Here is a 22,641-nt window from a genome sequence, read left to right as displayed (position 1 = left end):
TTAAAAAAAAGGCCTAAAAGTGTGCTACAGTAGTGTGGAAAATTGCTTTATTTTTTTCACGTCCAGATACATTTTCTTTATGTTTTCTAGAACATACGTGGAGGCATAAGGATTCTTATTTTATAATAAATTTTTCTGATTTTCTAAACTAATTTTAAAATATTTTCTTTAATGTTCAAAGTCTAATTTGATTTAAAAATGAAATAAATCCATAAGATACTTTCAAGTCAACTTCAACAGTCGCGCCTTCAACAGCTGTTCGAACAGAGTCCACAGCTGAGAGAGCAGCCAGTATGTGTACTGTGGAATGTATCTGCGGCTCTCCAACCTGAAGTGTAGGTGTGTTTCTGTCTCTCCTTCTCTCTCACTCTACAGGCCGTGTAGAAAAGCAATACAAAACAGAAACCAGAAAAGAAACTCTCGCTCTCTCACTCTCGCCCAGTGCGTCTCTCTGGAAATGTATCTTTATCTACGGGCGTACGAAGCGGCAACAACATCAGTTCCATTCCAATTTGCTCAGCGCGCGGACGCAATTAATGCAAACAGAGATTCTTGGTTTGAAAATTTGTTCGGAATTTGGTTCGAAAATCAAACGGGGAAAGACGGGAAGACAGGTTCCAGAATTTTCACACAGGACCGTACCGAAAATACATCCCCGAGATACGCGCATATACGTTGTGGTTTTTGTCTAGGTTAAGTGCGTGTCTGTATCTGTGAGATACGCAATCGCAGTGCGTTCCGGGGCGATGCAATCACGGTGTTCTCAAGGAATTGTAAACAAAGAACGTCGCAGGTGATTTTGCACAGCGGCAAATACCAGAGATTTTCCACACAGCAACAAGTTCAGCAAAGAAAAAACCAAAGGAAATCGGGTAGGTTCAGAGTATCTAATGGATACTTGAAGAAGAATTATAGTGTAATTTTGTAAGTTCCCATGAGCTCACTTCTGCCAGATAAGCAGAAATAGGATATCCCCGAGGCTCATTTGAGGTTCCTTGAACTGCAGACACTTGCCCTGAGATTCTTTATTTGAAAATATGGTATTTTCAAGATACTTTTATATATTTCACTCGAGAAATTCCTGCTTTAAATATTTGTTCTAGAATGTCATCTTAGGGCTGACGTGTATTTGTCCCGCTTCCGCCTTGCACTGATAACAGAATCTGGGACAAAACTAAATTGAATATTCGATTTTGATTAGGGAGAAATGCTGTGCTGTGTGACATATTCTGTGATTTTTCATTCATTCAGACAGCGAGAGCCAGAGCGAGAGAGCGAGCTGTATCTGTATCTGTCACCACATGGTCGGCGTTTCAATTGACCGCTGTCCGCTGGACCTCTCTCTGCCATCCATCTCCCTGCAGCGCCCCATTTCCATCTCCAGCGGCCTGGCGATAAGCCTCTAAATATCTGGACTCGTAAAAGTCTGTGTAGGCATTGACGAACGCATAGTTTAATTTTTTGTTGTTTCTCTATGGGTGTGTGTTTATATAAAGGGGGGTCAGCAGTCAGGAGGAAGCTGCCTCGTTTTTAGTCACGTAGTCAATTGTCGGCATTTGTTTTGGTTGCGTTTCGTCTGCACTTTCCGCTCTCTGTTATGGTGCTCCTTTTCGCTGGAAAGCCACCGTAATCAACCCCTAAGAGGACAGAGAGTGGAACCAGAGCTGGAATAGGGTTGTGGAACTGGTTCTCCTTGTGAGTTGCCAACTATTAAAGAACAAGGACTTTTTGTGAGGGGAATTTTTAAAATTGTACAATGTTTATAAACATTTTTAGGAATGAAGAATATTTTAATACATTTTTAATATAAGGGAGTCCTTTTGTTGATTATATCCCTTTAATATATCCCTTGAACATACCAAGGTTATATCCTTTTTCTAATTTCCCCCTTTTATCCAGGTCACAAACCCTGTTTAGCAACTTTGCCCGCTTTAAATTGCTTATCTAATTGGAAGCATTTCTCCAATTAAAGTCAGGTTTGGATGATTAATGCGTTTGTTTCGCTTTTTTAAACAAAACACCATCGGCCAGCTACTTGAATAGCTTCAATTAACTTACGATTTAGCCGTGTTAATTTATGAAATTTATAATTTAGCCAACCCTCTGTGCGTTTTTAGGTTTTTTTTGTACACATTTGAACCAATTTGAGCCAAGCGTTTTAGCTGATATTTGTGTGCTAATTAACCGCGCAATGGCAACCGGTTGGCAATAGAGATGTCGATGTATTTATTTGAAAACGAAAGTCACTGCCTGGTGGAGGCCAAAACCAGTGATGGATACAGGAATCCCGAGATGAAAGTGATGACAATCCATCAAATGGATGTGGATATAGATGAGCTTAGAGCACAGAGAGAAATATTGATAGGAAATGAGGTTAAAATAGATTTTATTTTAAATAAAAATAAATATGAAAAAGATAGGAGAAGGGGATACTGAAACTGATACCTTAAAAGATTTCAAAAGAGGAATAATAATTACCAGACATTTTTTTAAATGTGTGGTTAGGTAGTTAACCCACTTCCTTGTTGGGAAGACACCTCCCGTGGCACCTCCCCCTGGCATTTTCCCAGCTCATCTTTCGCTTTAACGATGCTCTCAGCATAGACTTTGGACCGGTTTTGGATTGCGATTTCCATCTGGGACGACGTTTATGCTTACATTTTCAAGGTGAATTGTAAAATTTATGTGTGCACACGCTTCATGACGGCATCTGTCTGGCATTGGCAGGGGCGGCGTTTTAAGGGGCATTGGGAGGAGTTGAGGGTGAGCAGCGTACATTTGTCATTCATTGCTAATTAGCAAACTCGCTGAATGCACTTGAATCACTCTTTCCGCAAGTCCTTCCTTCCTTCCTGCCTGCTGAATACGTAATGCGAATGCACAGGGAAAAAACTAGGGCAAAGAAATGGATGAAATATCTACCTAATATCTACCTCTTTTTCTTAGAAACCATTTTCTCTTATGTTAATTTGGTTTTACTTCCACTAAAAGGCATTCATAATCTTCTCAGCTTGAAACTAATTAACTCATTCATTCTTTTTCCCAGTGTGACTTCTTTCTTGGGTCTCTTTGGGGTTCACAAAGTTGTGGCAATCAAATCAACGCTTATAGAATTGAAAACTTTATGCCCCAATGTCGCATGTCTGGGACAGCAGAAAGCAGAAGTGGAAGTTCTAGTCGAAGTCGAAAGAACTTTTGCTAGCGGAAAAATCGAATTAATCCCGGAGAGCAGCAACTGCAACATGTGGCCTGGAAACTGGCACGCGCTTCTGGCCAACTCGATTACACTTAACCAAATTGTTTGCATAATTTGCCGCTAACTAGACAGAAGCGTTGTGATTTTCCCCACTTAGAACTGTTTTTCTTTTCTTTTTTGTGTTATTTTAAGTCCGTTTTTTTCCACCTGCGATGATGATATTAAAGCAAATGACGATGATGAAGTGCTTATGGTCGAGGCGCGTCTAACGAGACCCATTAAGTCGGCAAAACTCGGAATCAAATTACAGTGCCAACGAAGAAATCAACGATTCGATGCGATTTTAATTATGCATTCGATTGACGGTTAAAGCCACGCAAATTGGCCATATTTAATGGAAATCGGGGGTTAAAAGGGGGTTTAAGGGGGTCAGAGGAAGCCTTACCCATCGCGAATTCCAAATGGGCAAATGTCACAGTAAATACAGCGAAAAAAAAGCCAGCAGAAGTTGGTGTGGGGAAGGTCAGTTGACGGGGATGCTAGTCGTATATATCTGACATTTAGCAGCTGCCAGACTTCAGGCTCAGACTCAGACCCAGACTTCGTGCCACATTAACGCCAACTGGCCCAAAGAGGCGACAATCCTAAACAATTTCCACGATTTCCACCAAAAGACAAATGCCAAAATCACAAAGAGCAGGTGCACTGAGAAAAACAATGGTTAGAAATGTTGAAATAAATACCTCTCTTTTTCGTAGGAATTTTGTCTTAAAAATATTTAAATTAAGTCAGACAACACCTACATTTATATATTATGCATTTTTATTGGCATTGAAATGGAATTTGTTTCGGAAATATTCAAAGATTCAATTTGTCTTCTCAAAGATTTCTTATCATATTTTGTTTTGTTTTAAACACCGCTTAATTATTTCTAAAATTAAAATGTATTCACTTTTAATTCCCACTTAATAATCCTCCAGCCAAATTAATAATATGCAATTAATTAAAAAGAAGAGAAGAAGTCTTCCCACCTAAAAATACGTCGATTTAAATTTTGCAATACAACTGGTATTCAGCAAATGGGACTTTAAAAAGATAGTGAAGATAATAACACCTATTAAACAAATATTAAAAAGAAATAAAAATGCCACAACATAATAAATTCTTTAATTATTACTTTAAATTATACAGAAATATTCTTATAATAAACTTTGAACTTTAAACCTTTTCTACAGAATGTCTTTATTATATTCCAAGAATAACACAATCCTAATATAAATGCATTCATTAATTCAACTATTAATAAACATGAATTGATAATCATGTTTGCTTAGAGAGTAAAATGTTCTACCCATTGAATTGATTTTTGACTTGCTTCATAAATTAAAGTAAACTAGTTTCTTAAAGATTTCTTTGGAAATTCCATTTTTCTGCTGAATATATGGATTAAATACTTTTAAATTCAACTATTTTATTTCACTACATTTGGCTAAAGCTTTTTAGGTTGTTTAAACAATTTTAAAATGCATTTTGTCATCAGGAACTTATTAATTAAAGACCCCTTTATCTTGTCACGTGTTTCTACAACACATTTAATATTCATAATATTTGGTCAGCGTCCGTCTCCATTAAAGATAAATAATACATTAAGAGACTTGAATTTGCTCCAACTAAGATTAATTTAAACGTCATTAAGGAAACTTGTTTTGCAACGGATGTCTTATTTACACTTTCAAGAAGACGCCAAACTTAATTCAGCAAACAATGTTAATGACTTGCAGTTATCAGACAAATGTCTGGCTTTCCTCCAAAAAAGTGCTCAATCATATTTAAAGTTTTATAATTTGAAGATGTGTGAGTGGTCAGTCTTGACCAAAACGTGATATGGGTGCACTTAAAGCTCAATATAAATAATATTTAAAATAATAATAAATAATATTTTAAATACTTTAAAATCTTTAAAAAGTTCATCTACGTTTAAGTAATTATTTATAGGCTTTTAAACCTTTAAACTTTAACTTTTCTTTTCTTATAAATGGTTTTTTAAACATAATTCTCTCAGTGCTTTACCCATAGCTTTGTTTTAGTTCCAAATTGTCTGTGGATGCACAGTTATGTGTCTGCTTTCGGTGGCTCATAAATGTCAGTGTTGACTACTGTTGGTTGAGTTATGGTTTTGGCCCCGTCCATCTACGCGCTGTTGCTTTGGCCACACAGCCTCTATGGCCAAAGCTTCCTCAACTCCCTCGGACCGGTCATAAAATTGATGAACGACATTGTGGGGGGTCACGACAGAGCGCAGTCGGCCTTGCCAACGCTTTACGCCCACTAAAGCCAAAGCTCAGCCAATGGAGCTACCACCTCTTGGTGGCGGGGAAGGCACCTGCATAGTAACCCTTAGCATTTGCACCTGAATAATGATGTCGTGTGTGCTCAAATTGTCCCGTTGCATTTCACAGAATTTGTGCCGCCTGTTGACAGTTTCATTTGAGCGAAAGTGTCGGGAAAAATACGACTGTCAGGAAGCAGGGAAATAGGAAAATGTTCACGATAAATGGGTGGTGGCAGGTGAACCACAGTTAAGCCTCCGCAAAGTGGACAAGAGACTGTATGCCACAGAAAATTCCTTACTTACTTAAAGGATGTTAACTCAACCATTCTATGGAAATCACTGGGAAATGACACTCAGCCAGGTCACCATTGGACAGTCCTTTTTTATACTCACTTTACTGTGACAGCAAGGACACCCATCTGCACACAGGTGAACAGGGAAACAGGTGCTGACTGGCCAGATACGTGGCGAGTAATGTTGGTGCGCCTGTCACATTGAACAAAAGTATCTGCGTATCTACGTATCCGGGCGAACCAACCCTCCAACCGTAGTTTTCCTACTCTTCTTTGTTTTTTTTCTACAGTAAGTCAGTGGGTCGTGGAATGAGCTTAGTCAGCGTTTTGCACAAAAAATATTTCATAACTTAATTGCAGGCAAGCGCCAGATAACAAATTTTTGCTGAACAAAAGCTGAAAACTTTTTCCTCTTGGCTTTTCTTTCGGGAAAAGTGCAGTGCCGGGAAAAGAAGAGGCTTGCATAAAGGCCAGAATACTCGAAAATGAAGCGCAGCACGCAAACCAAAATTGCTGAGCCAGCTTTTTCGAGGCAGGCAATTCTCTGTGGGTTTTCGTTTTCATTTGCAACCAGCATTTTCTGCCTGCTGTTTTGTTGCATCTGTGAAAATGCAATCCGTTGATGATGAAAGTCCATTCCATTACACCATTACGTATCGCACCGCAAAAACTCTGCTGGGCAGGTGGCGAGGATGATGAGGCGTGAATGAAAATTGATTGAGAGATTAGTTTTGCCAAACTAGCCAACAGGAGAAGATGCGATGAAAATGCTGCCAAAAGGAAAATAAATGGCTTCTTGCCATGGGAAATCTCAGAAATCGAATTTTCCTCGGTTATGCATTAATTTCCGTAACCATATCAACTTACAGCTCTTTGCCGCCCGACTGCCGTTTGCAATTTACTGCCAATTAAGTTTGGTAAAATGTGAAATCCAATTTCAGCCTTTGTCCTGGCCCGGAATTTCTGAATTTCTGGACACCACCAAAGCCTGTCTATGGTAATTAGAGCCGCCTGACATTTCAACAGCCCCTTTTCGGTGGTCACACCTCAATTTATTGTGTGCATTCCCTGTTAAATATTGAATTAAATTTTGCATATCCCGTTCGATTCGTGTTTCGACTTTACCGGGGGCCCCATCAATTTTGATTGACCAGAAATGTGAGTAATCCAGTGTCGAATGGCGTTGAATTGTTCAGACAACTTGGCAGGTGCTTCTGCATATAACAAAAACAACGAAAAGTATACATACATATGTATATTTAAATACACGCTCAGGTAGTTTTATTTGCATTTTTTTTTATGGTCTCGGGAACCAGGGTAATGTGCTAACTACATAAGCGGGATTGCCACTCGTAAATTTCATCATTTATTGCAGTAAATTGAATTTAATGTTTTGACATTCATTCAATTTTTTTCGAATATTACCATAAAGATGTTATACATTATACAGTCAAATTAAGGCTAATATACTGACAGTTATAGTTGAGATTATTTCAACAGGCGATGGCTTATGGCAACTGTCTTAATTAGTCTTAAAAATAAATGGAGATTTTATAGAAATGTTTTAAAGTTGAGTTTGTTTAAGAATGTTAAAACAAAGGTTTTGAAATTTAAATGCTTTTGATGAATCTATTGGTACTTATTGCCTTATTAAGAAGATTTAGAGGATTTAATGTATATAATTATGTATTTTAGTACGTATTTTCGCAATGAAATTTACAAACCTACAGAGCATATAAATACTTTGAATATTTCTGGCTAAAAATCACTACCTAGCGCCACTAAACCCACGCTATATCAGCAATTTCTGCATGGGTGTTCTTTCTTTTTCCGGTATTTTAAAGTTCTCTGGCATAAAAACTGCAACTCATTCCAGCAAACATTCAAAATTGCACTCCGGAATTCTTGCAAATTAATGCAAAATATTTGGTCCACAGTTTATGGCGAGCATAAAGCGATTCACCGATAGCCCCGCAGAGTTCAATGACCCTATGGAAAGCAAACATTGCTCATTTGCACCGAATGCAGAGACGGGGAGGCTCCCTCTCCAGATGAAATAATATTTGCATTTCAATAAGTTTGATTGTGTAACTCTGCTTGGGGACTGGGAATTTGATTTACCGTTAAAGGTTTGGTCATCGCTCACAATGAAAGGTTTCTGTTCGCTTTCGGTTCTGATCTGGGCTGCAGCCACGCGTATCTGTGAGATACATTTGCATATCTAACGGAGTTCTTTGAACCCCAATTAATCCACACAACAGAAACAGATGCAGGGCCAAGTTAGTCAGTATCTACCCATATCTATCTAAACGTGGAACAAGCCAAAATTGAAAAAAAGCTGATGAGTTAAATGGAATTGAATGACCGGATCGTAAAATTTAATGGCAGTCGCCGCACAAAGTTGCCCTGGTTCTGATCCGACTGCCAGCACAGCGAGAAAATACAAGTGGATGGAGAGAAAAAGTTACTGACTTGACAATGATTTATTCTTGACATATATCAAGAAATCTTTAGAATAATTGAGCAGCTAAATAAAAGGTTAAAGCCCTTTTGTGGTGACTTTACACTTCTGAAAATCAAGAAAATAATATTTATATATTGTTTATTTTAGGTTTTGAATTCTTCTTATTAAAGATTTTTGTTTTTCTCAGTGTAAAAATGGAAATTCAAATAGTTCCGAGTGCGGCCAACCGGTTGGGCCACTAAACTGGGCGGGATTATTTAATATTTGCTGACATCTCCGCTGTCGCTTAACACATGTTAGCCGACATAAATCGCACTCGCCCAGGGCATCCATAATTCTGGCCAAGAGTGTTGGCCAAAATGCTGCTTATTAATAAAAGATCTTATCTTCCGAGTGACTGATTAATGTGAGCAATTACCTTCTCAAGTACGAGAGTCTTGACTTTGCCAAATAAATTAGTGTCGATTAATTATTCAGAGCCATTTCGTTCCTTGAAGAGCATACATCAGCAACGGCAGACAGGCGGGCTTAATTTGACCTTGTGGCTTTTGGGCAGGTCCTTCTCGTTTTGTGGGAGGAAAGCAGGAGTCGAGCCTCTTCGGTATGCAAATTGAGTGCCACACAACGAGGCGGTGCGCGTTTATCTTAAAGATGCGAATTAACAGCGCGCCGCTAATTAATATCAATTAAAATTTATTGGCACGTTAACTAAGCCACAATCTATGTGTTTGTACCGTTTTGGAACAAAAACGGAACTGGAATTAAACTCGAATGTTTTAAATGCTGTTCCTGTCAGTCGAGATAAATGGGAGGTACATTGGCTGGAATAAACATGGGGATATTATGTCTCACGGAGATATTTCATCAGGCGATGAGGGAGCTAAGCAAAAGCGGTTTTGTGAGGTGAACAGGGTTATAACTGAGTAATAATATTAAATGATATTTAAATTACAATTTTTATTAGGTGAATTTAGTAAAGAAAAGGAAAAGCAAACTAAAAGTGGTTCTGAATCAATTTTTAGACAAGTCTTTCCATATTTCAGGAAGATGGTTGACACATGTTTTCAATGTATAACAAATTTAGCTCTCTTTCAATTTAGAAATAGTAAAAAAGTTTGCATTTTTAAGGCACTCAGCAAGAGCTTCTTTAACTTATTGAGATGCAAAGTAAAGTATCTCTCCTCCTAGTGTATCTAGGGGAATATTAAATTGCAAATTGATGCTGGCAAAGTAAATTTATACACAGAAAAAATTCTGGTGGGTTAAATGAACAATTTCTTTTGGTTGAATAACAGTGAAGCTACTGTCAATGTATTTTGTTGTTGGATTTGGTGACTGCACGACAGTTTATATGACAGTCAATTACAGTCACCCTTACGTACGAGATTCTGTGTGTTTTTTGTTGTTGGCTTTGCGAACTGTCGTGACTGTCAGCTGCAGTCAAAATACTGTAGGTTTTACGTAAAAAGTTTTATGTGTTTCTTTATCTTCTTTGGTATCGTGTATGTATTTTTGCATTCCCAAGGTAAGTAACATTAACATTTTATAAGTTTATTAAATATTTTATGAAAATCCATAACTTTTTCTGCCCACTAAAATACTTTCTGGTATAATTCTGGTATATATTTCTAAACTTCTAGTATATTGCAAACGTTTCTTGAAAAAACGATTTCGGGCACACTTAAAAAGCGGCGTCGGTTTCGAGAAGTTGTGCAGCGAAAAGTGAAGTGAAAAAGTTAAAAGTAAAAGTTATGAGTGATATTGACCTTCCTTCTTCTGGAGGAGTGGGATTTCAGAGACTTATTGCCCACATTTCTCGGTAAGTTCCCAAACAATCATTTAAAGATCCGCAATTGGCGAATGTACATATGTATGTATATGTATTTATGCATACATATACATATATGTATGTATGTACATATGCAAGTACACGTACGCCGCTGATCGCAAGAAGTAACGCTTTTAAAAGTAAAGTTAGTGTACAGATTAAAATATATACATATGTACATATATGCATATATGTAAAATCTTATATTTGGCACTGATCTTTGATTGCCTCTCTTTATTTTACAATTTAAATAGCGATCAGCGGACATGTACATGCATGCAAATGTATTTTTTGGCTTCTTGTTGACTTTCGATGGCAACCATCTCAGGCGAGTGCGAGCAAGATAGCTGGCACTGACATCCAAAAACCGTTTGTTTTATATCTTATTATGATATACATATATAATTAAATCTTTTATACTTTTCTATTTTATTTTCAGGTGAGAGTATACACATGTAACTATAAAACATAACTATGTAAATGGAATCAACAAAATGTAAGTAAAATATTTGGCCGTTTTCTATTAATTTTAATAAACAAATTTACTTAAATCAATTTTTATTTCAGAAAAGCTATAGTCGAGACAAAAGTACCAGTTCGGATGTGAAATATGGACTAATATATATTTGTGAGTATTGATAATCATCATTTGACTTAATATTTATTTATTAATAAATTTACAATTTTAATATTTAATTTATTTATTCATCATATAGGAAATATATATATATAAGTCCATAATATTATTAATTAAGACCCTCTGTAAATATTTTTAAAGAATAAGTAATTAAAAAAATATTATTAATTAAGACCCTCTGTAAATATTTTTAAAGAATAAGTAATTAAAAAAATACTATTAAAATTTTAAAATAATTTTTGGTTTTATTTTGGTGGTAATATGAACTGCAATTACTGTAGTCGGGGGTAGTCTACAGTAAAATAGTAAAATAGTGTATTTCACAATTTTCGTGGTTTGGCGCTTTTTAACCGCAAAATCGTGGTTCCATGTACTGTAGAGCAGTACATGTTACGTAACGCGTTACGTCGTTATACTGCAGCGTACAGTTCATGGAACCCAAGATTTTGGTTGTTACCTTTTAACCCACGAAATGGTTGGATTTACCCACGATAATTTTTTCTGTGTACAGATACTTGCATTTTGAAGAGCATCTCCCGGCTGGGTGGATGGTGTCCCACAATTCGGACCCGTTTTATTGTCGTCGTCAGCGCGTTGCGAGCGCAGTAAAGTCATTGCCATAAAACAATCGCTCGATGGCAGGTCAAATTAAAAAGCGCTCATTAAAATAAATTGCCAAAACTGTCGAAAACCCAAGCAACAGCTTGTCCCAGTTCCTATGCCGTTGGCTGGGGGAATACTAAAAAGATATTATTTGGCAGCGATATTAATCAATATGAAAGTGGATTTCAATTTCGATTTCGAGTTCAGTGAGCTTGGGTAGAGAGAGAGCTTCTTCTTTACACATGGTCGGAGATTTAATGCCCTCGTATTGTTGTAACGAACTTTGTGGCTTATGGTTTCGTGTTTTTTATGCTTTTCAGGAGACTTTAAAAAATGGCAGCAGACTGGCGACTGATGAATCCCTATGGAGTCCTCCTCATCGTCCTCCTTTTTGTGGGCGTGCCTGTGGAAGCTGAGGTGTACACAGCCCTGGCGGAGATGGAGGAATTACTTGAGACTGAATCTGTACTGATTACCAACCTCGAGGGCTACATACGCGTGCAGGAGAACAAGCTGAATTTCCTCAAAAAGTAAGTTGGCACTCAATTTGAACTTTATATTATTAATATTAATTGAGCCTTGAGCTTTGTCCTTTTAAGTTCTCAATTTAAGGCATTAAAGCTTATGTGTTTATAAATTATTTAGTAAGCATTGATAAACTGCATTTACAGCCACTTATTTGTATTTGAAATTATTTGTAAACATTCAAAATGAAGAAATATCTGTTGGCAAATCACAATTTAATTTACAACATTAAAGCACATGCCTTTATTTGCCAATACAAAGTAATTATTTACCATTTGTGCTTTGGGATATTTTGTTATTTACAAAAAAAAAACTCAAATCCAAATACCATTACTAATTAGTTTACCATTAGATAATAAAGGTTTCCTTTCTATTTAATTACGTTTAATGAATTTGACCTTTTCGTTGGGAACTCTCGGGTGCAGCAAGGCTTGCACAAAATGTTTATAGCTTTTAATTTAATATTTTTCAAGCTTTATTAAGTTGAAATAAATAAAAATTGGGTTTAATTAGGGTTTAAAAAATACATTTTTATGTAAATATTACCTTTAAAATGTTCAATTTAATAAGCAGAAGAGTGGTTAATACTAAAGATAGAGGTTTATTGAAGTTATTAAATAGTAATTGAAGTTCTTGTTCTAGAAAATCCAATTTAAAGTCGTGGCTAGTAATGGCTTAGCTTACAACTTGCTTATAAAATCCAAATCACAATTAGTAGGCTTGTAATTTTATGATTTAAAAACCACAGGCATAATTATGCATTAATTAAGGTTAAGCAGCATGAACAACTAAAGCGGAATAAAACCTTTCTCTACGATTTATTGCAAGTTAAGACTCTCTTGATTTTTGATCGTGTGCAGGGCCCACGAAAGGTACCATAAAACTGGCTCTAGGCGGTCCCCCAAGCTCTTTAATTTAGCATAAATAATTTCTATGCAAATGGTGCCAAGATGTTTCTAGTCGGGAAATGGGTTCGGGTTCAGGTAGCCGCCTGCATTCAGGGTAATTGCCTTTGCCACGTGCGAGTGGCAGCTGTTGCACGTAGCACCTAGTACCATATACATACATATGTATCTGTATCTGTATCCGATGATTGCAGATACATATCTTTTGCTTATGTGCGAGGGGATCTATGTATGTGCAACTGGCGGCGGAAACAAATGGGGGAGCTCAGAGCTCACAGCTCAGAACTCAAAGGAGCTGCAGGATGCGGTGCGACAACTCCCCTAATCAAATAATGCCACAATGCCAGGCGCACTCAGGATCTATCTTGTATCTTGTATCTGGCAGCTCTGCGGCGGTTCCTGTATCTCTATATCTCGAGCTGTTGCTGTTACTCCGGCTGTCCCTTTGCCGCAACAAAGGACGAGACAGGATCCTCACAAAACAGCTGACAGCTGTGTGCCTGCTGTCTCTGTCTCTGTCTTTGACACTGACTCGCTTGCATTCGCATTTGCCGTCTCTGTCTCGTTATCCTTGTGCGCTGTCATTGCCCTGTGCTGCCTGTCTCTGTCTCTGCGAATCCTTCGGATGCAGCCTCTCGTCATCTGTCCCTGTGAGCCGCCTTGTCGCGTGCCGTCTGCCGGAGTTTAAATTTTAATGCGGCTTTAAATGTTCCAACTGGCCAGCTGGCATGCACGCAAAAAAAAAATTAAGGAAACAAGACTTCTGAAATATACAAAATCTAAATTTAATTTTAAATCGCAAGATTTTGTATTTTCAAATATTTCTATTAAATCCTTAATTTTACTGACTTATATCTTTATGACCTCTTAAAATTTGACCAATCTTCATTTTTGATCAACATTTTCTTTCTGTGTAGTGACTGCAATTTGCGGCTAATCCATTTAACAGTTTCCCCGTAACTTTGATTTGTTTTGGTCGCTGGTCAAGCAGCGTCTGTCCTTTGGCCTTGGGCTATAGGACTCCTGGCCAAAAGCCAATTAAATTGGCCAACGCAGCGGGACAAAGGACCACAGGCGCGCGCGCTCTTCCAATTTGCGGGGGACTCAAAAGGATGTTGCCGCGAATATGCATATGCATGCGGGAAATGGGAAAATGGGAAATTGGGTATTGGTATAGGGACAGGGATGTGGATCTATATACACTCCTATGTGGACCTGAAACTGGATGGAGGTGGCCTACGAATACAAAATGTAACGGTCGCTTGAGCAACGAAAAGCAGGAGGGGTGGCGACCCTCAAGGGAAGGTTTTTGTGTGTGCACAAACAACAGAAGCGAACAAGTATAATTTTGATAGGGATTATGAACGACAATAAAATACCCCTGATTCTAGATAAATTTTATAATTTTCTCTTAATATTTAAAATAGATTTCATAGAATCGGGGAAAAGTTATAAAGAAATCTTGAAAGTTTTTTAGAAAAGAATATGTTAAATATTATTATAAAAAGTTTAATATTTTATTAAGATTTTGTAGAAAAACTTAAGGCATTATATTTTGATATATTTATTTAAACCCCACAGTTTCTTGGAAAAATAATATTTAATAATGATACCAAAAAATTCCTTATCATATTTCCCAAAATAAATTTAATAACGATTCTATATTTACTTTCTTGTTCAAATATTTATGGAAATGATTCCATGGAATTTCTTTCTGACTTGATTTAAGATTGTTAAATATTAGTCTTAAGTGATTTATTTACTTATTTATTTTTAAATTCATTTATTCTCCAGAAGTGGAAGATGTTTTGTCATAATTAAACTTAAATGGAAAAACTTGATATGCTTAAAATTTTGGTAGCTCTAGTTTATGACACGACTTGTTTATGTTTTAAATATGTGCATATTAAATTGAACTGTTTTGTTCTGTTCAGAAACTATGCACTTAAAATGTGCTTAAAAAATTTAAAAAATAAAAGCCTGATATGTATTCAATATTTGCTAAGAACAAACAAAAGGTGCTTCTAACAAACTTTATAAATTATCAAAAATGTTAATCAAGTTTCTATTAAAATTTTTATGAATGAAAGTCAGATAATAAATACTGAATAATATTTTCTTATATTCATAGCAAGCAACTGGTATTTCTATAAAAAGTAGATGAATGAAAAAGGCAACATTTCTTATTTTTATAATAGTTACCTTAGCCTTAAAGGTGCTGCTTCCTTTATATGGAAATATTTCAAGGCCTTTTTGATAGTTATAAGGTGTTACCTTATATACAAAACTCCCCTAGATTTACATAATGATATAGGTATATGAGTAAAGTTGATGAACCCCATACATCATACCCTCTAATTCCCCTGTAAGTGGTATCAAAACAGAACTAAAGCCCTGGAGGGATCGCTCTGCAGTTATGAGTTGGTAAATAAGAATTAAAAACGCTGATAAAGCGAACCGAATGGAAAGCCGGCTGCTCCTGCCTTTTTGATGGTTGATTTCGAGTCTGAGTTCGGAGCTCCGTATGCGTTTCAACCCTCATAGTGGCCGCCGCCGCCGTCGCGCAGGAGCAGATGTTTCGATGTTTCCTCAACTTCTGGCCTAATGGAACGCGCCAAACACAGTCGTTCATTGTACCAAAGTACGGGTGTCTTATGTACAAGTTCGAGTAAATGAGTGAGTAGTGGCTGTGGCAGAGGGGAGGGAGGATCCACTCGGCTGCACGCCGGCGCAGGAAGTGGAGGAAGTCGAGGAGCTGCGACCTGGAACGGCTCCTCAGCTCAGTTGAGTCGCAGTTCTCGAGGCGAGCGGTTGTGCGAGAGTGGAAACACTCCTTAAAAGTTATAAAAAATATTTAAAGAAAGGCAGCAACCAAGTGGAAGCTAGCTAAGATCGATTCTTCAAGAGATTTACTGTAACAAATTAAATACCAAAGTGAATTTAATAAAGTTTCTTGACAAGATCTTAAAGTAAAACCCATTACCCAAGTGAAACTAACTCAAGATCAACCCCTAAAAAAAGTAGCCAGTACAGTGCGTTCACCATGTCGCAGCATAATTACACCAATCCGGCTTTTTGCCAGAACAGCGAGTTCTATCCCGTGCCCAGTGGCCAAGTGGAGTCCATTTACAACAGAAGTTTGCAGCTAAATTTCGGTCCAGCTCCGCCGCGTAACACACGTGATCCTCGCGAAGGTCCTTTGCGCATACAAAGAAGTCTCTCCACGCGATCGGTGGCCAGGAAACCGCAGCAGCAGCTGCAGCAGCAACAGCAACATATAATTCAACAGCAGCAGCAGAAATATCCTTATCCTGGCAAACCTCAGTTGTATTCAGCCAATCAGCAGACATCCTCCTCTGGCCGCTATGCTTTGGTGCCTCTCGAAGAACTCAATACTAGTCGAGCTGGCCGATATGCCATTGTCCCAGGTCAGGCGGCCCAAAGATTGGCTAGATCACAGGACAACCTCAATTGCTATAGCTCCAGGCATGGCTTGCATGAGGAGCAAGAAGAACCGCACTCATTCCATGAGGAGCCCCACCAGGAGACCCAGTTTGCCAGCTTGCCACCTAACCTTAACCAACCCATCAAGCCCAGGAGCAATAGGAATAATAACAACAACCCAAATCCCAATCAAACTCAGCTCAAGAGCGCCTTCAGTAGCGACTTTGGCAGCAAGACTTTCCTAATTGTGGACAAAAACAGCAACCAGAGGTATCAGATGGTACCCACGGCGGAGGATGAGGAGCTGGTGGATGAGAATCAAGAGATCATACAGATGCACAACGGTCGAGCTCATCGATATGCGGTGGTGCCCACAGATGCAGATGACGATGACTATCCGGAGGAGCAGGAGCAGCAGCAGGAGACCTGCCTGAGCAACTCGGAGTTAAGTCAGCAGTTTGCAGCCAGGACCTCGACGCCGCAGCAAAGGAATGCAGCGGCGGCAACGAGGGCACTTCATGAGCTTCTTACCACACCTAGGAAGATGCAGCCACCGCCAAGGTTGGCTCATTCCACGCCCCGAAATGCCGCCCACCATGAACAGTTGCAGCTGGAGCGTCGGTTGGAGATTTATAAGAGCCAGCAGATCTACCAGAGCCAGCTGGCGGCAGGACCGCCGCCAAGTTTGCCGCTTCGCCAGAATCGCTTGTCGCCGCAGAGACTCCACTATGAGACGGTGAAGCCGCCGGCTTCTCTGCAGATGACCGATCGCTCTATGGCCGTCATCAGTCCTAGGGTTCAAGAGCAAGAGCGGGAGCTCGAGCAGGACATGAGCAGCATCCAGGGAAAGCCATCAAAGAATAATAATACGTATACGCAAAAGCTGGCCAATGCCACCATCACCCTGGCAGTGGTCTCCCTTATGCTCGTCCTGGGCAGCACTATGAACGCGGGCCTCACTATCTACATGATAGCTCACGTAAGTCCTGAAAATACTCTGGAATAGTGTCCTTTTAGTAACCTCTCTTTGTTTTTTTACAGTTTGGCAAGGCCTTTTATCTCCAGTTTGGCCTGGTGGCCTCCTTTTGCGGCATAGGACTTGGTTTTCTGGGCTTCAAGTCGCGTCACTGCGAGTGGCTGCCCAATCGAAGCTATAGCTCCGGCTACATCCTGGTAACCGTGTTCTGTCTCTTCAAGTCATGTGGATTGCTGGTGATACTTGTGCTGGACCCTTTCCCGGGTCTACCTCTCCACGATGTGACCACTGGAGTTATTCTGGGACTCTCCACCTTCACCATGTTCTTTATTGGCTTGGGCGTTCTGGGAACGTTGTGGTGCCACCGTCCTCCACCAGATAACCGCGTGAATGTGGTTTAATCGGTGGGAGTTGGTAGATACTTAAACTTAGTCTGTAACTAGTTGTAATTCGACAAAAACTTGGCACACCGAACGGCTAAAAGACCAAAAAACAAAGTATTAGATTTGTAATTCAAGGAAGATCACCATCCGCTAACGACTGTACATAATAAGTGGGTTGTACTTAATGCTAAATTATATATTTTTTATTTGTAGAATGTTTACACGCTACTAACTTATTGTTCACCTTTAGTTTTTAAGGAAAATAATTAAATAAAGGCACTTGATTACCATTTTGTATGGAACTTATGGGGGAAGCTTGCTGGTGATATTTAAAAAATTACTTTGAAAACAATATCCCAGCTAGAAAAGAAAAACTCGCTTAAAAGTCAAGTATTATTTAAGTGAAGTAAAAACATAGCTTATTTTTCCCTCTTAAGTTCATTGTTTTTCTGCTCACTTATTGATAAACACTCAAGTTACCGAACTCGCCTGAGTCCTGGATTGATTTTGCCCAAGGACTTGGCCGGTTTCTTGCTTCAAACTTGGACTTTCCCCTCGACCAACTTTAATGCAATTTGCCTGCTCGCGGAAAGCACTTAGTAAACTGTCTGCTAACTTTTCCCTCCCTCCATTTGTGATCCCTTCCAGCAAAATGGACGAGTACCAAAGGGAGCACGCGGACGCCTCCAGCGATATTACCGCCTACGTGTCTAATCCCATTAACGCTTATCTGCTGACCAAGCGGCTGACCACCGACTGGCGCCAGGTGGAGAACCTTATGGAGCATGACGTGGGCACGGAGTTCGTGCAGAACATCACCCAGTATCGCAACGTTCTCAAGTTTCCCTCGGACGAGGATCTCAATGGGGCGGCGGTGGCGCTGCTCCGCCTGCAGGACACCTATCAGCTGGATACCTCCAGTGTGGCACGCGGCAAACTCAATGGGATTCAGTACAGGTTTGTATTTGCCCAAATGAGACACCTTCGAAATTGGATAACTGTCGCTTAATCCCCGGGATTTTTACTTACCAATTTGCTATCCTGCAGCACGGAGATGTCCTCGGACGATTGCTTCGAGTTGGGGCGACAATCGTACGTGAACCACGACTACCATCACACGGTCCTCTGGATGAACGAGGCGATGGCCCGCATGCTGGAGGAGCCGCACAACCACACCCAAAGCTTCACCAAGGCCGAGGTCCTCGAGTACCTGGCCTTCTCCACCTACAAGGAGGGTAAGTGCAGGCGGCATTGTCCATTTGTGCTTACTTCTATCTGTCCCCAAAGTGGTTGTTGCACTTTAAGAAATATTTGTAAGAAAATAAGCAAACGATTTTCCAGTTCTTTATGAATTTAATAATTCTTTAAATGAATTATATTCAATTTAATCTGTTTGGTGTTAGTTTTTTAAAACTTCATAGAATCCATCTTGAAAGTAGAAGCTTGTCCTTAAGTGTTGCTAATTAAATTCTCAGAGTGTTTTTGCTGTTCATTCTCGTTTCTGTGCCAGCTCGTTTGCATGGCACTTTCGAGGTCCATTTGACTGCAGGAAATTGCACTCTGTCCCCAGCCAGTGGCCCTCCTACCACTTCTGCCGCCACTTTCTGCCAGGTGACTCTGGCCAGGTGGAGTCCCTCCAGAGGGCCCTCCATTAAGTGCGATAAAGTGTTGGCCATCTGCAGCCAGCCAAAGCGACAATGTTGCTCCGGTAGTGTCGGCCAGAAGCAATCACGTAGAACGGAGAGCTGGCCGGGATCAGCACGTCTACGGCTTAGACCCTGGCTGGTTTATTAACGTCTTATTACCCCGGATTGCGTTCATCAAGGAGTTGTCTCAGAGCCCACGTACTCGTATCTGTGTGTGGCCTCAGGGGGAGGTGCTCCTTACCACTTTTGTAAAGAGGAAACACGATTTATGGGCGGAGTGGAAGTGTCGCCATATTGTGCTGGAAAAACAACACAAATGGGCCCGCCCTCGAGGAAAGTGACAGGCTTTTCCGCACTCCAGGACCCACTTTCCCCTTACCGTATCATGGCACACATGTGTCGGGAGATGCAAATTTAAATTCCTGTCGCCGACAGGGACTCAAAAGTGGAGGTCGATGTGGAGGTTAAAGCTGAAGGTTGCTCGGTTTCAGTGATGTCAGGGAAATGTGCCTTTTTTGTTGCGGTATATTGCCTTAAAAATTGGTAAAATAGAGGTGAAACCAGCTCTGTATAAACATATATTTGTTATACAATTTTATACAGTTGTCTTACAAAATAATAATATAATTTTCTATTGAAAGGTAAACACAAAAACCTTTCTCTTAAGCCTTTATATATCTATGTAAGTATCATAGATATATATCTATTTATCCTTCTATTTTCCTCCTATTTTCCCATTACTTTGTTTTTACCACTTCTCTGTCTAACTTATTAGCAGAGACCAGGGATAAATGGTCGCCTGGTCCTGGACACAAATGAATAAATAAGTGCGCAGCTTGCAAAGTTTGCCAACAATCCAATCGACTCGATGGCCTCGACAAAAACAAAACATAAAAAAGTGAAACGAGAAACTTTCAAAGTGGAAAACTCACCACAGGCAGCAGAAGAAACTGTGGCATACTTTCGGGCGGAGTCATGTTTATTTAGTGGCGCATCACACTTAACCTTAACCCCTTCCACCCTCATCGCCCTTAACCCCAGCCAGACCAAAACCTGATGAATTAATTGTGCGGGTCGCCCCAGTGGAAAACTCTTGACTTTAAATAAGTTTTTTACTGATGTCCTGCTTAAATATTTATGCCAGCATTTTATCCCATTTAATGTTAGAGTTTGTCCTAATGTTTTTACTTTTAATGGGGGAATTTGGGGTTTAGTTGGGGAATCTTAGAAAGTTTTTGTTAATTAATGAAGAGCTAATTAAAGGAGAATTATTTGAAAAAAAGGTTAAGCATTTGGTTATAAATTTTGGAGAATTATTTCATAGATGGTGTACTGGAAAGTATTAAGGTAAAATTGGATAGTTTTTATATTCAATAATGAAAAATTACCTATAAATTCCGGACTTTAAATATTAATAGCTTATCCTCTTCCCCATTTAATTTATTTATTTTTGAAATGCATTTTTATGTTTTTCTTGACCTTCAGGTAATATAGAGAGCGCTTTGACCATGACCAACGAGCTGCTCCAACTGCTGCCCCATCATGAGCGGGCCAATGGCAACAAGCGTTTCTACGAGAAGGAGATTGCCAACCAAGAGCAGCTAAAGAAGATGAAGGGAGACGATGGTACAGACGAGATGCCCAAGTCTGACTTGGTAAGATATTTTAGTACCTCAAAAGGAGAAAATTTTCAATTTAAATTATTAATTAATATTTCAATTTTATTTATGATAGCCCGTGGCCAAGAGTGATCCTGGGGTGTACGACATCACAGAAAGAAAAGCCTATGAGATGCTCTGCCGTGGTGAACTGAAGCCCTCTCCCACGGATTTGCGACCCCTGAGGTGTCGCTATGTTACCAACAATGTGCCCTTCCTGCGCATCGGTCCCATGAAGCTGGAGGAGGCCCACTTGGATCCTTACATTGTGATCTACCACGATGCCATGTACGACAGCGAGATTGAGCTGATCAAGCGGATGGCCCGCCCTCGATTCCGACGAGCCACTGTCCAGAATTCCATAACAGGAGCTCTGGAGACGGCCAACTATAGAATCAGCAAGTCAGCTTGGCTGAAGACCCAGGAGGATTCTGTCATAGGAACTGTGGTGCAACGCACGGCGGACATGACCGGGCTGGACATGGACTCTGCCGAGGAACTGCAGGTGGTAAACTACGGCATTGGAGGTCACTACGAGCCGCACTTTGACTTTGCCCGGGTGAGTGCTGCCTTCGGGGATTATTTTTGCATTCTAAATTAATTGGTTCATTTTTATATTTTGGTATTTTTGTTTTCAGAAAGAGGAGAAGCGTGCCTTTGAGGGTCTCAATCTGGGCAACCGCATTGCCACGGTTTTGTTCTACGTAAGTTTTTCATTTAATTGCAAGTTTTTGTGCTCCAAGAATAATTGGGGAAAACGCAAGCTAATCCGAGACACATGCCCCTTTTGTGCCGGAGCTTATAACGTTCCATAAGGTTTCCTTTTTCCACTGGCCAGGTACAGAAATCATTAGTGAGAGCTTGTTTATAAATAGAAATAAGCGTGGGCTGTAACTCTGTGGCATTTCATTCAGCATTTTCAAAGCCCTGAGTGGAGGGAATATCATTGAAAAGGAAAACATTCACACAAAAGTTGTTTTCCTTCTAATGCAGTTTCATTTGCTGGAAATCATTCAACTGAATTTAGCAGAGAAACGAATTTAAAGGAAGTCTTAAGGGTTGCAAGTTGTTTACGATTTACTTGGTCAACTTCAACAAAATAATTTATTTTCAAATATTTGCTCTAGATGAGTGATGTGGAGCAGGGCGGTGCCACCGTTTTCACATCCCTCCATGCAGCTCTATTTCCCAAGAAGGGCACGGCTGCCTTTTGGATGAACCTGCACAGAGATGGCGAGGGAGATCTGAGGACCCGTCATGCAGCTTGTCCTGTCCTCACAGGAACCAAGTGGGGTGAGTCTTAAAATCAATTATTTATTTAATTTATTATATGATTTAATTTATTTAAATAGTGTCCAACAAGTGGATCCATGAGAGGGGCCAGGAGTTCCGCAGACCCTGCTCCCTGGACGAGGACCACGGCGAGTTTGCCATCTAGGCCTTGGAGTAGTTAGTGCAATGCAACGAATCTTAATGCGGAATCTCATTCTGCTCTCGGCCATCGAATTCCTATTGTAAATACACAGAACACAGCCCGGAGGCGGCCGCATCTCTTTTACTTATCGGTTCCCCCTCCAAGGAGCCCACTCTACCACTCTACCTAGCTATATCTTAGACACGTATGGAATTTATCTACTTTTGTATATTTACCTAGTTTAAATAGTAGAAAAAATTGCAATAAAATCCCAATTGAAAGCAAATCAAAAAAGTATTTATACATAGTTATTTTTCAATAGAGAGGTAAGTGCTAT

At 39.6% G+C, this 22,641-nt stretch overlaps 2 protein-coding genes and 1 long non-coding RNA gene across 3 annotated transcripts; all 3 read left to right on the top strand.

The window, feature by feature from the left end:
* The first annotated feature begins 504 nt into the window (after positions 1–504).
* On the top strand, positions 505–22,601 carry PH4alphaEFB (prolyl 4-hydroxylase subunit alpha-1). The gene is made up of 9 exons (XM_017165464.3): positions 505–872; positions 11,674–11,883; positions 18,235–18,543; positions 18,634–18,821; positions 20,718–20,887; positions 20,967–21,449; positions 21,529–21,594; positions 22,018–22,183; positions 22,243–22,601. The coding sequence occupies exons 2-9, from the start codon at positions 11,687–11,689 to the stop codon at positions 22,326–22,328; spliced, it is 1,665 nt and encodes a 554-aa protein (XP_017020953.1). The 5' UTR covers positions 505–872; positions 11,674–11,686; the 3' UTR covers positions 22,329–22,601.
* Positions 9,948–10,956, top strand: LOC138928870 (uncharacterized). The gene is made up of 4 exons (XR_011445274.1): positions 9,948–10,104; positions 10,553–10,609; positions 10,681–10,741; positions 10,830–10,956. It is a non-coding gene; the product is annotated as an uncharacterized lncRNA (long non-coding RNA).
* On the top strand, positions 15,585–17,777 carry spdo (sanpodo). Its single transcript, XM_017165463.3, has 2 exons — positions 15,585–17,206; positions 17,269–17,777. The coding sequence occupies exons 1-2, from the start codon at positions 15,827–15,829 to the stop codon at positions 17,602–17,604; spliced, it is 1,716 nt and encodes a 571-aa protein (XP_017020952.1). The 5' UTR covers positions 15,585–15,826; the 3' UTR covers positions 17,605–17,777.
* Positions 22,602–22,641: the final 40 nt, after the last annotated feature.

This window comes from Drosophila kikkawai, chromosome 3R (assembly GCF_030179895.1).
Source record: "Drosophila kikkawai strain 14028-0561.14 chromosome 3R, DkikHiC1v2, whole genome shotgun sequence".
Lineage (NCBI taxonomy): Eukaryota > Metazoa > Arthropoda > Insecta > Diptera > Drosophilidae > Drosophila > Drosophila kikkawai.
The sequence above is the reverse complement of the archived record's forward strand: the minus strand, read 5'-3'. Positions and strand labels throughout refer to the sequence as shown.